This window comes from Pteropus alecto, unplaced genomic scaffold (assembly GCF_000325575.1).
Source record: "Pteropus alecto unplaced genomic scaffold, ASM32557v1 scaffold16, whole genome shotgun sequence".
In the NCBI taxonomy this organism is placed as follows: Eukaryota; Metazoa; Chordata; class Mammalia; order Chiroptera; family Pteropodidae; genus Pteropus; species Pteropus alecto.
This window is the reverse complement of record NW_006438867.1, coordinates 6,553,980-6,568,153: the sequence shown is the minus strand read 5'-3', so window position 1 is coordinate 6,568,153 and position 14,174 is coordinate 6,553,980. Positions and strand designations below refer to the sequence as shown.

General features: G+C 41.9%; 1 protein-coding gene across 2 annotated transcripts in view; it reads left to right on the top strand.

The window, feature by feature from the left end:
• The window catches only part of MIPEP (mitochondrial intermediate peptidase), a 157,835-nt gene that overhangs the window by 52,085 nt on the left and 91,576 nt on the right, over positions 1 to 14,174 (top strand). For both annotated transcript variants that reach the window (XM_025049539.1, XM_006915826.3), the window contains exons 11-14: positions 4,694 to 4,847; positions 6,514 to 6,591; positions 8,616 to 8,820; positions 9,957 to 10,066. In XM_025049539.1, the coding sequence (XP_024905307.1) occupies positions 4,694 to 4,847; positions 6,514 to 6,591; positions 8,616 to 8,820; positions 9,957 to 10,066 (547 nt within the window). The remainder of the gene's footprint in view (positions 1 to 4,693; positions 4,848 to 6,513; positions 6,592 to 8,615; positions 8,821 to 9,956; positions 10,067 to 14,174) is intronic.

Sequence of the window (14,174 nt, the reverse complement as noted above, 5' to 3'; positions counted from 1 at the left end):
TAGACAACATATTGCTGAGTCTTATTTCTTTACTCTGACATTCTCTGTATTTTGTTATAGTTAGAGCATTGGTGTTTAAAGTGATTAGTGATATAATTGGGTTAATATCTACCATATTTGTTACTGTTTTCTATTCATTGTTATTTTTTTTGTTTTATTTTTTTTGTCTTCTATTCTTTTTCTGCTTTTTTATTATTTTAATTGAGTATTTTATATTATTCCAGTTTGTCTCCTCTCTTTGTTTTTACTTTCTTAAGTAGTTGCCCTAAAGTGTGCCATATATATTTACAAATAATCTAAGTCCAGTTTCACATATCATGGTACTGCTTCAGTTAGGGCAAGTACCCAGTTCTTCTTTTTAGCCTTTCATAACCTTTTGTCATGTGTTTCACTTATCCATAAGATATAACCACCTAATACATTTTTATTATTATTATTTTGAACAATTATCTGTTATTTAAAAATATGACAAAATTTCTTATATCTTCATTTATTCCTTATTCGACACCTTTATGTAGGTCCCGGTTTCTGAATTATTCCATTTTCCTTCTTCCTGAAGAATTTTTTTGCAAAGTCAGTCTACTAGTGAGAAATTCTCTCAATTTTTTTCTTGTCTGAGAGTCTTTATTTCACCACTTGTGAAGGATAATTTTGTTGGATACAGAATTCTAGGTTTGCGGTTTTTTAATTTTAAGTGTTTCACGTCACAATCTTCTTACTCGCATGGTTGCCGAAGATAAGTCTGATGTAATTCTTTTCCTTGCTTCTCTATAGGTGAGATGATTTTCTTCCTCTGGTTTCTTTGATGATTTTTTTCTTTGTTTTTCTTTCTTTCTTTCTTTCTTTTTTCTTTTCTGTGACTTAAATATGATATGCCTAAGTGTTTTGTGTGTGTGTTTTCCTGCTCGGTGTTCTCTGACCTTCCTGGATCTGTGGTTTGGTATTTGTGTTTAATTTGGAAAGTTTTCAGCCATTATTGCTTCAAATATTTCTTTCGTTTCTTTCTCTTTTCCTCCTTCTCCTAGTATTCCCATTATGTGTACATTATGCCTTTTGTAATCGTTCCACAATTCTTTGGATGTTCTCTTCTGGCTTTTTTGTTCTTTTTTCTCTTTGCACTTCAGTTTTGGAAGTCTCTGTTGACATTCTTCAAGCTCACTGATTGTTTCCTTGGCCGCATCCAGTCTGTTTTAAGCCTATCAAAGGCATTTTTTCATTTCTGTTGTAATGTTTTTGATTTCAAGCATTTCCTTTTGATTCTTTTTTAGAGTTTCCATCTCTCTGCTTACATTACCGTGGATTCTTGTATATTTTCTACTTATTCTTTTCGTGCCCCTGACATATCAATCATAGCTGTTTTAAATTCTCAGTCTGATAATTCTAACATGTGTAACATATCTGAATCTGGTTCTGATGCTTGTTCTGTCTTTTTAAACTGTGTTTTTGTCTTGTAGCATGACTCAGAATTCTTTGCTGAAAGCCGAACGTGATGTACTAGGCAAAAGGAACTGAGATAAATGGGGTGTTAGTGTGAGGTTCTGTGTTTATTTGGCTAGAGGTTAGGCTGTGCCTTTTGCAGTAGCTTCGGTGTGGGAAGCCAGACTTTCTTTTTTGTCTCCTCTGTTGCCTTTGAGTTTCTCTAGAGACTTCTACTTGATATGGTCTGGGCCATGCAGTTCTTTCAACTGTATTCCCGTTACCTTATAGAGGCCATAGCGACGTGCTGGGGAGGGGGTGCCCTCTGTTGTTCCATCATTAGGTCCCAGTCTGTTCCGGAGCCTGTGCCCTTTGGCTATGACTTTAAAAAGTGCCTTTTCAGCCCCGCTCCCTGGCTTTGGTGAGACAGGGCTAACGGGGTATCTGGTTGGATATTTCCCTTCCCCTTGTTAGCTTAGGCTCTGGTAGAACAGTTCCTTTTGAGGTCAGGGCTTATGAAGAATAACAGAATGTTCTGGTGTTTTTCACAGTGGCTGCTTTTTCCCTTCCTCTGCTGGAATCACGAGGGAATTTTTCTTGACCTTCACTATGAGACCCTGGTAGGGCTCCTTGAGGTAAAACTCACAGAAGTGTGGGGGTCCTTCCTTAAACGGGGGTCTCCCTGGAGTTTTTAACTCTCAGACTTGTCCACACTGGAGAATCGTGTGGATTTTGACTGTATCTGCCTGCCCGTCTTTCCTGTTTTGGAGGCTGTGATTTGCTCTGTGACCTCGATTGTCTGCTGGAAGAGTTACTGATTTTCATTTTTTCCCACTTTTCACTTCGTGTTTGGATGGAGCAATGCCTTCCATGCCTCTTCCACGCCGAACCAGAAGCCAGAGGCCTCGATGGTCTCCTTCTTCACAGCACGCTTTTCCCCATTTCCATGGCACCCCTTTCTTTCGATTCTCTAAGAGCTCTAACTTTTCTTCTGTCACTCTGTCCACCTTCATCTTGGAAGTTCGGGGGTCTGCTCTTGACCTTCTTCACACCCCACATCACCTTTCCCTGGTGACCCCATCTCCTGCGGCTTTAGCTCACACGTGAACGACATGCCTGACGTCCTGTGGCACCCCAAAGTCAGTGTCTCCATGCTGAATCTGTGTTCTGCGAACCCTCCTTTTTTCTCCCACAAACGCACCCATCCTCCCTCCTTCCTCCAATTAAATGACGCTTCGGTTCTGTCTCCCCTTTGCTCAAGCCAGAAACCTCTCCCAGACCATTCTTTCTCACTCACCCTCCAGATCTAATCACAAAGTCCTGGAACTTTTTTCATCTAAAAGAAAAGCAGACTCCAGTGTGTCGCCTCATCCCTGAGCCCACCGCTTTGGTGCTCGTTCAGACCCGTGCTGGTCTGCCGTCCACCCTCCCCGCCATGCCTGCATTCTGCCCCCCACACTGTCACCCTCGCAGTGGCCCGGAAACAGCAGCTTGCTTCTCCCTGGCCTGCTGAAGCGGTCACCTGATCTACAAGCAATCCATTGAGGATGTGGACATAAAATATTAGAAAACCTATTTAGATTTATTTCTCTTTCTCTCACCTTATAAAATGTTTCTTTTTTTTGTTTTGAAGTGTAGTAGAACCATAGCACATGTATCTAACTTATAAATATATTTATATTAAGGTCGAACACTCAAAAATGATATTATCGACAGGGATATGTAATCAAAAAGTCGGGGGACCCCGGGCCTACAGCGTAAACCCAGTTTCTCAGGTTGGCATCCCAGGGCCTCAGCTGTCTGGACCTGACCACTGCTGTCCAGTCTCCTCTCCCTCTCTTTTTTCCATTTATCCCCCGAATCAAGAGCTCTCACATTTAACCACCTGGTTACTAGGCGTTACCAGGTTGTTGGATGACTTCATGCTGTGGTTACACTGTGGCTTCTCCCTGGAGTTTCCTTCTCACTCCTCCCTTCTCTCACCCCTCACCCCCACATGTCAAGTTCCTGCCCTTCACCCCAAAAGTCCTGCCCCTCACCCCACAAGTCAAGTCACGGCGCTCTCTTTCTCTGGCCCGCTGTGCAGCGCTTATTCGCTCCTTCCTGCGGTGGTGTTTGTTGAGCACCTACTCTACCTCCCCACCCCTCGCTCCAGGCTCAGTCAAGGTCACTTCCCCCCCTGCCCCCGCCCCGCGCCATGACCTCCTCAGGGCCGAACTCCCTTCCTGCCCCTGGCCTCCCACACCCAGCTGGTTTGTCCAAGACCCGCATGAGTGATGAATCAGTGAGCGAGGCCACCGGACCACTAATGTCCCTTTCAACACTGAGATCCTGTTTTTATGAAAAATTGACCAGACACCAAGTTGGAAATTTGTGGGTTTCTATAGCCAAAATCTCATTTGTGGCGCAGTTTATGCTCACGCCCTAAATCCAGTCACCCATTTAGTAATAAGCATGAACATATAAACCATACATATTTTATAAGTATGTTTGTATATATTTTGTTAATCCTAGAAAGTGGAAATAAAATTAGTACCTACTATTATTTGAGGACCATTCTTTCTGGCTGGACCATAAATTTTGGCCTGACTTAATGACTCAAAAATGAACATTTACATCACATATTTAGGATATGCTTTGGTTTGTGCTGGAAAAGGGCATAGAGACGTTGTCTTTGGATAAAGAGTAATTAACCTTGCCAGTATGCTATCCTTCATTTAAGATCTATAACTACACAACGGATAAATTAAGATCTAATTGTTTATATTACAAGGATTTTTCCATTAACAGCATTTTTCCAGATGTGAACTTTAAGTTTACTTGGTGTGCCTCACGATTTGTATTTGTTTAATATTTAGTGCTGTGTCGCATCTCTTAAGAATATAACACATTTCATAAAATGAAGTTTACTCTTACAGCTCAGACTGGTCAGATTTTGTAAATAAGCACGTATCAAACAAAAATGGTATGTAGCGTGGGTAATCGAGACAGACAGACTGCTTAGCTGACTCAGGGAAAGACTAACCTGAAACGAATGGAGATTAGGGAATGGCACGTCTACCTTAATTATTAGTATTATTCCTACTACTAATAACGATAAGACTGCTTTTCTTCTGGAGCAGACTGAGTCTGAAATTCCCTGAAAAGGCAGATATACTCTTTTTTTTTCTTCTTTTTTCTTAGCTCCTATCCTGAATTTTAAATGAAAAGTTATCTGAATTTACCTTAAGAAACTGAATTGAGCAAAAATGCTTTTGCACCTCTTTCTTTCTCACAGGTATAACATCGAGCCCAGTTTGTACTGCCCGTTTTTCTCCCTTGGAGCGTGCATGGAAGGCCTGAATATCTTGTTTAGCAAGCTGTTAGGGATTTCGCTTTATGTGGAGCAGCCTGCGAAAGGAGAGGTGTGGTGTGAAGATGTTCGGAAACTGGTAAGCACCCCAGTTCGTGTGAAGCTTCGTTCCTTTATCTCTTGGGTTTAGTAATTGAGTTAACAGCAGCTTCGTCTTCAGCTGAGCTGTGCCTTGATGGCGTGTGTCTCACCTTACTCCTGCTTCACGAAAAATCCGAATGACCACCTCTGATTTAGGACACCGTATAAGAAAAACGCTGTTCTCTAAAGTCAGTCGATGCCTGGAATTCATGTAAACGTGTAACAGCAGAGTTAGTTTTCTGAAAAAAACTTTTTTAGGAACCTGCTAGAGTCTTCATGCTGACAGATTGTTGTTAAAGGAAAATGTGCCATTACTTTCTGTACCTGCCGTGCTGAGTGTCCTTTTTGGTTAATTCTCAAATCTGTCGCATTGATTACCTTTCTTTTCCTCTCAGCTCCTACCTGTCTTTTAAGGGCTTATATTTGCATCAGGTATTAATTTATATCCCGTGTTCTAATTTGACTTTTTCATTAATAATGTCAAGCCTAGAACCTACCCATCTCCTATTAGGGCCTGCTTTATTTGCGGTATGAATATTTTAATCTTTTCCTGCTAAGACTTTGAGCCTTTATTGACCCACGTGTTTATCACAAAGGCTTTGTGTCGTCGTCGTGGTGTTTTGCTTCGGTGCTTACCACACCGTATTCTCATCACTATATTTCAAGAAAGGAAAGCTGTCTCATTGCCCCCCGGCTGTGCTTTATGCGCGTGGAACCGGTGTGCTGGTGTTATTGAAAAGATAGAACGGACCACATTTCATCACTGTGCTTAATTATCTAAATATCTATTTGTGCATTATGCACAAATAGATATTTAGATAATCATATTCAGAAATGATAGAGATCGATAAAATGCAAAGATACCATGAAAAGGAAAACTAGTGACAGAGAGCAGGAGGACAGAGGGCGAAGTCCCCCGCCACGGGCGTGAGCCCGCCTCGGGCGGCAGTTCGCGGTCCGTTCCTACTGTGTCCCGGATGCCCAAACAGTTCCTCACACCGAGTAGGTGCCTAATACAAATAGATGTTCATTCAGTCGATGAATATCTGCTTGCAGGAAGTTTTAAAGCATAAAACTGAGGTTCTCTCTGGAAGAATCCTCAAGGTGTGAAAAGTCAGGATGGCAGGCGGAGACGAGTGGTGAGCTGTCTCCTACGGGCTGTCCTCTTCAACAGGCCGGTTTTGGAGAAGGGCATAAATAAGGATATTCTGATCTTCAACGGAAGCCAGAAGCTGCGTTTCGTTGTTTCTGTGTCTAGGGTTATAATTCGTATGGACATATATAATTACAGTCTAGGGTTTGAAGGAGAAATAATTTTGCTGCTAAATTATCTGGCCAGCCCTTAACTCCCAGCTCCTTTCAATGGTTCGTGAAGTCTGAAGAGCCGTGTTTGGTAGAGGTGACACAGGGGACTGGCAGTCAGGACGGAAGGCCCAGACAAGAAGGGTCTGCTCTCCTGGACAGAATTCCCAAATCAGACACATCCAAGAGAGGAGGGGAAAATAGTAGCTATCTTGTGATAACGTGGGGTGTAGAAAGTAATAAAATATAATAGTGACCATGCATGATTTATATATAAATTCTTGTGTGTTAGGAATATTTTTCTACTCGCAGTGTTTCCAATGGCCTCATTTGCCTAAATTAAACTTTTTTTTCCCCCCTAGGCTGTGGTTCATGAATCTGAAGGATTGTTGGGATACATTTACTGTGATTTTTTTCAGCGAGCAGACAAACCACATCAGGTGATGCTTTATTTACAACCTCTGGTCTCTCTAGAAGTGATCAGCAGTTAATTTACTTTAATGTGAACTTTATATCTCATTATATCATTCCCTGATAGTTAAAAGTCATTAATAATAGTTACTAAATATATAAATTTGAAATTAGGATAGAATTTAAAAAGAAGCATTATGAAAATAATTACATATAAATCTGTATATGTCACTTTTACTTGGGTCATGGTAACAATGGTAGTGATAATGATAACTGGCATTTTACGAGCCCTTCTGTGTCACGTCACATCTTTGAATGTTTACCTCAGTCTTTTGAACTAGACACCAACACTATGAGGAAACCGAGGCCGGAGACGTTAAGTTACTTGCCCAGAGTCACACAGCTAGAAGTGCTGGGAATCCAGATATTCTGACTAGGGCCCCAGCTCGTAACCGTTTTCCATACTTGATAATGGACCTAGTTTAAAACTGCAGAGGATACAGTTGTCCCCCCATATCTGCGGGGGACATGCTCAGAGAACCCAGTGGGTGCCTGAAACCGTGGACAGTACCGAGCACCATATACTCTGTGTTTTGTCGTATCCATACATACCCGTGATAACGTCTTAATTCATCGTAAGAGATTAACAACAACAACAACTAATAATAAAATAGAACAACTATAACTAATAATATACTGTAATAAAACCTAAGTTAATATGGTCTCTCTCTGATGACCAAGGTGGCTGCTTCGTGACTAACAGGTGGGAGCGTGTACCGCATGGACGCGCTGGACAAAGGGACGATTCACATCATGGGAGACACGGAGTAGGGCAGAGCTTGATTTCATCCTTTTACTCAGAACAGTGGGCAGTTTAAAGCTTATGACTTGTTTATTTCTGGAATGTTCCATTTACTGTTTCTGGACCATGGCTGACAGTGGGTAACTGAAACCATTGAAAGGAAACTGCAGATAAGGGGGGACTGCTGTATGTCTACGTGGAAACCTCATCAGCCACCAGTTCGTTAGGTGGAACACGTGAGGTCCATTTCTTTACCTCCACCGTGTACTGGCAGGTCAGTCACCTTCGACGGTTTCAGGCAATTTGATGGGAAATGTTGAGAGCCCAGATTATAAGTTACAATAGAAATAACGGCACCTTATATCTGAATAGCGATTCACAGTTTCAAAGCATTTTAACAGATGCCAACGTATGAAATTTGGGCAGCTGCTCTGGGATCTGACAAGGTAAAGACGAAGCTCGTAGAGGCAAACCAGTGTCCAAGAGGATTTGGCTGGTAGGTGTTGAAGGGGGACCAGAGTTTGGGTCTCCAGACACTGAGTCTCATGTTCCTCTTCGCTTGAATGGCCAGTGAATGGTCCTGGCTAGTGGTTAGGAGCATGAGCTCCTAGTGGTCCACCTGGGTTCAGATCCCAAATGCAGCAGTCCTAGCTGTGTGTCCATGGGTACGTGGCTTAACATTTCCAAGTCACAGTTTCAGTTTTCTTATCTGAAAGGTGAGATTCCTGCCTCATAGGGTTTTTGCGAAGAGTAAATTATAAACTGTAAGAGAATCTCAGCCTATTACAGAGGAGTTACTTCAGATCCCTTGCTTTGTGAGAGTTTAGAGCTCATCACATTCCAGGGATAGGTATGGAAAGTGTCTCCAAGTTCATCGAAGGGGCTTGATAAGTGTTAGTGTCCCTTCCCTTAGTAGCTCGATATCTGTCCCTTGCTGTTTGCTTGTGAACAAGGCATGGATCTAAGCTCTGTAATGCTGCTGTTTCCAGTGTATGGTACAGCATCAGCTCCGTACATGGTTTCGGAGTGAATGAACGAATGAATGAACTTAGTAAGCTCAGTGTTTTTAAAAGAAAATTACAGCAAAATAAAAAGAGTTGGGAAAAAAATGTCTGTAAATAAATAGAATAAGAATAGAATTAAGTTAAAATTTGAACTCATACATTTTAGTAGGATTTTATATTCATTAAGACCATTTTACCCTTTAGGTTACCTCGTACTTTTTTTTATTGTGTTTTCTGATTCTTAAAGGATTGCCATTTTACAATCCGTGGAGGCAGGTTAAAGGAAGATGGAGACTATCAACTCCCAGTCGTAGTTCTTATGCTGAATCTTCCCCATTCCTCAAGGAATTTACCAACTCTGTTAACTCCTGGGATGATGGAGAATCTTTTCCACGAAATGGGACACGCGATGCATTCTATGCTGGGACGTACCCGTTACCAGCATGTCACTGGTGAGCCAGAAAGAGGGGACTTTTGTTTATAATACGATTCTTTAAAAACTTGTATTTTATTTTAAATTGCAAAAGAAGCTTTTTATTTAGCAGATCTGACCATTGAATGTTTTCCTGTGGCCGTTTATCGTGGATCGCTTCATCTCATCCTTCCCATTGCTGTGCAGTTGTCGGTTTTCGGAATTTGTACCATTTTACATTTTATATTGTCATACATGGAATTTAAGTTTGTGGCTATACGTGCATGTGAATAAATATCTCCTTAGTACCTAGCGCAGAGTTAGTAAGTGAGTGGATGTTGCCTTTAATCCAAAATCAGTTAGAAACATGTTACAGCATGTTGAAAAAGTGTGATAAGGTAGTTTTTATTTTTCTTATATTTTCCCACTATGTAAAATTGCAGTTTTTCATGCTGATCTGCGGCCATATTTGATGATTTTATAGAGTTTCCTCTTAGCTGTCTTATCTCTAAATCTTAAGCTCAGTGTCAGATGTGGTCAGCTTTAGACCACTTGGAAAATTGTTCACATTCAGTATTTATTAACTAACTTCATAACACACTATTTTGGGGGAGGAGAAGATATTTGAAAGATTGTAGCTGGGCGGGACAGAATCATAAAAAGCTCTTATAGGATTTTGTTGCTTTAAGTAATTTTGAGTTTAAAATACTGCTTTTCTGCATTAAGGACTGACCTTATTACAAGAAGCCATCAGTGGATAAAACACTTTTAAAACAAATGAAGGATAAAAGCATTTGGCGACAGAATTCAGTGAATTAAATACAAATGCTGTATTAAGTATCAGAATGTTTTAGGTTGTGTTTCACGTGTAGCCCAGCATAGCCGAAGACAAGCTTGTTTGTAGAAGGTGTGAGCCCCTGCTTTACAAGGTGTTTTATCCAGCTGTGCAAATATTTTGCTTTACTTTTGATATATAGGAAAATATATAGGATTATAATAAACTTTTCTGCAAATATGTGCAATATTTTTATAGAGATAAAATATTGATTTAATGAATTAAAGCTTATCATAGTTCATCTCAAGTACAAATAAAAATTTTAAAGGAGTATACATAAAAAGTAAGATAAATATGTTCCTTCGATTTGTGCCAACTTTTTTCTTTTCCCCCCACTTTAGGGACCAGGTGCCCCACTGATTTTGCTGAGGTTCCTTCTATTCTGATGGAGTACTTCGCAAATGATTATCGAGTGGTGAACCATTTTGCCAGACATTATCAAACGGGGCAGGTAGGGAACACCGGTATTGTAATCCAGTCCCTTGATTGTGGTCCTCGACGTTTGCGACCACTGGGCAGTGTCGAACTCCGTCCTGTCTGACCACCAGAATCCTTCTCCTGGTTTTTCTCTGATTCCCTTTCAATTTGGGGGGTGGGGCGATGGGCGGTTCCTCTGGAGAATCATATTCATAGCATATAGTCATGTGTTGACACATAGTTGCCCTTACTTGTATGCCCGGTAATGTCCCATTCACTCCTCATGGCCATCCCCTAAGGAAGGCGTTTTATTCCTGTTTTCCAGAGATGGACACTAGCTCTTTGGCAGAGGAGGCTCTCAAGCCTGTCTCACTTCAAAAAGGCCTCTCCACTTTCTTCGTCTTTCACTTCTGAATACTTGTTCTCTTGGTCTGAATTTTTATGGTGTTTTGTAAAACTGAACTGCATTGCCATATTTTTCCAATATGCTTAGTGTCTATATGATGATGAGTCTGAAAATTTCTTAATATCAAGGTTTAGATTGGAATAGCGCGTGGTAATTTTAAAGATTTTAAAATTCTGTAAAATGCAAGTTCAGCATTTAACAATCAGCATGGTACAATTTGCTGTCCACGTATGCTTTGGAAAATATATTCTTTCCCTTCCCTCGTATCTCTGATTATATAATATCACATTAGCTACTGTTGTTCCCCCTCAGACTATACCTCCTTGAGCACACGTGTAAAATTATATTCATCTTTGAATCTTCAGCATTCAGAATCATGCCTAGCACATAAAAAGCCCTAAAATAAATTAAATGAAGGAATAAGTAGAATCAGAAAAAAAAGGGCCCAAACCACCTTTATCTGTGTCCCCAGAGGTGTAATGTGATTTGGTGTTTGGTTTTTGTTTTTTCTTTTGTAACTGGTTTTATCTAACCATTATTGTCAACTGTAGAATAATGGATGAATTTTTGTATAACCAATCTGAGTTAGTCTTCCTTATAATCTATTTCAGTTATTAGATGACAGAATTGAAATATTTGTGATCCAATTAGCTACTGTCTATCAACCTGCAAAGAATTGCTCTGGAAATTACGTAGACACAGCCATAACACAGAGGTGTATAACCCATCATATAATAGCATAATCCATCCGTGGCTCCGCATTCTGGGAGTGATTATAAAGACCTAATTAAATTCTTCCTCTTGTAATCACTCCCTGCCCGTCCTCAGGGCTAGTCGAGTATGAGGCTCGTTGGTTGGAACAGAGCGACACGCACAGTGAGTGGGACCGTGAGGGACAGCCCAGCCACCCGCTGAGGACGTTGGACGAGGCTTCATGTCAGAAGTGCTGGTGGAACCAGGTCTCGAAAAAATACGTCGAGGGGGCAGTTTGCCAGTCAGCTCTTAGCAGCCCTCATCCATCTCATAAAACGTATTTATTGAAGAAACACCAAGGACATATATAGGTCCTTCAGTCAGGAAATATTTGTCGCGTTTTATTATGTACCAGGCACTGTTCTCAGCATTTGAGAAACAGCCAAAAATAAGTGAGACAGCATTCCGGTGCTCACTGTGGCCTTAAATCTTGGGGGAGCTGGGGCTGAGCCCAGGACAGGGTGTTACGGCCGGGACGAGCCCGTGCAGGGGCAGGGAGAAACCCCGGCATTAGGGATGCTGGGTCTGAAAGAGCAGCAGGAGGAAACAGAAAAGGAGGGAGAGACAGAAAAGACGCGGAATGTTCTGTTTCTGGAATTCGCTGCCATCCCTGCTCTCCCCCAAACCCAGCTCCTTTAATCCAGTCTCCTTTTGTGACCGGAGCGATTTTTCTCAGCATTGTGTGCACCGGGCTTTGGTGTCACACTTCCTCTTGGGGGTCGTGTATACTCCCCTGGCCACTGGCTGTCACACAGCTCTGCACCAGCCCATTTTCTTATTCGCTTTTGGCCGACAGCTTCCCTGGATTCCACCTGTGAACTCACTCAGCCCTCACTCAGCAGGGTTTAAGTGAAGGCTCGTGTGCGTGCAGTCGGGCAGTGACGACGGCCAGAACTAGGGCACTGGCCACGTTGGCCAGAAGAAGCCGAGTTCAAGAGCTGTTGGGAATTTAATGGGAAGGGATGCAGGACAGGGCAGAGTTCCCCCAAGTGTGGGAAGCTCAGGCCCTGCACCGAGAAAGAAGGGCCCTTGACTGAGCGCAGGGTAGAGTTCAAGTGCATGCCAGTGGAGTCAGAAAGAAAGTTTATTAGAGGAGGGGTAACAAACTCTCTGTAGACAGAGTGTGATCTCCTCCCAGAGGTGGAGAACCGGAGGCCTGAGAGAGACTCAGAGGGACTGAGACAACACAGGGACAGAGAAAAAGACAATGTGGGGAATTCAATTTGTCTATCATTCTTAGTTTCTATGAATTCCAGTTTAAAGACTTTGTTTACCCTTTGATTTTGGGGTGGTATGGCCATACAGTGTGAAAGGTAAGCATCCTTAGCACAAAAGGCCCGCTGGCAGTTCCCAGCCTTTGATCCGTAGGTTCCCCATGGTTTTAGCCATAGGGAATGAATGATTGTGTTTATTTTGTGTAGGAGCAACTTAAAGACTCTGTTTTCCCTTCTCAGTTTAGGTCACTGGTCTGTTATCGACCCCAGCAGAAATCTTCCTTTGTTCTGTAGATTTCCTCATGGCCTAGCCTAGGGCTGATCAGCACATTGCAGGCTCTGAATATAGCTCGATGTCACATTTAGTTCTCTTGCTTCCTCCTTACATTAGAAGGATGGAGGTTCCATGAACAGAGAATTCTGGAAGGGGGCCAGGTCTGAGGAAGGGAGACACGGTTCCCTTCTTGGATATGTGGATGATCATTGGTATCGTCCAGGAGGTTGGGGGCAGCACAGGTCTGAAATTCAGAGGCGAGTGGGCACTGCAGATGTGTGGGAATAACCGGCATGGAGGTGAAGTCTGAGCACTGGGAGATTAGAAATCGCCCATGAGAGCAAAGCAGGAGGCATCTAAAGGAAGCCGCATCACCTGGATGCTGGAAGCAACATCACCTGGATGCGGGAAGGAACCGTCTGAGGAGCTGGGACTTGTAAGAGGTCCAAACGCAGCTCTGAGTAGGGCACACGCAGGTGAGGGGGACGGCAGAAGGCTACCGCGAGCCTTTCAGCGCGATGCTTAAAGCAAGGAGTTAAATCTTGCACAGAAATTCACCACTAATGCTAAGGGCCGTTTTTGAAATAATCTCTTTAACAGAGCAATCAGAAGAGCAGGGAAGGACCAGAGCTTGGAGGGTGGCGTGATGTCCCCCACAAAAGGACAGTTTGTATTTTATTACTTAATGTTTTCAGTAAGAAGAACCATTGTTGAGCGAGATAGTTTTAAGAAAACAATAAGTCCAAAAACATTCTTCAAACCAGATGAGATAGGAAGAACTAAGGCCGCGCTGCTTTGAATTAATTCACATTCCAGACTCAGAAGACACGTCTAGTGGGCTAACGGGACTTGCAGACACAGTCTCTACAGAATTTAAAATAATTCTGTGATTCCTTGGACAAGGGCAGGAGTGCCAGAAGGCAAGAGGCATGCAAATGCCTTGAGTTTCACAAAGGGCTTGCCTCTTCTTGCCACTAATTAAGATACCAAGCCGCTTGATGTTTTCATTTTAAGGGCAATTCTAGCCTTAAGGACAGGAGTTAATTCCCTAAAACCCAAGTCTTTGTAAATAAATTACATTAAAGCCCATAAGAAAAATAACAGGGTTGCATTTTTATGCTTCATTTCCTATCCTGCTGCATACCAGGAAAGCCTTTTTTTAAAAAAAAACTATCCTGTAGTATATTCCAGAGAGCTCTCAGAATAAGAATAATATATTGGTGACTTATTAACACCTACAAGTATTTTATCTGAACTAGATGAATTCCAGTGCACAGGAATTAGAAGTATGCTTATCAGATCTGCAGGCGTCCAGCTGTCAGAGATAAGAAATACCAGAGGTGCTCATTTAGATTCAAAACTGTCTTGACAAGCTACAGCATCAAAGCCGAAGCAGAATTTATTGTAAATTAATCTTAAAATTAATACCATAAATGTAGAAGGCATGTAGATGGGATAACAGTTTTTAATTTTGAACAAATTCCCAGGTTTTTAG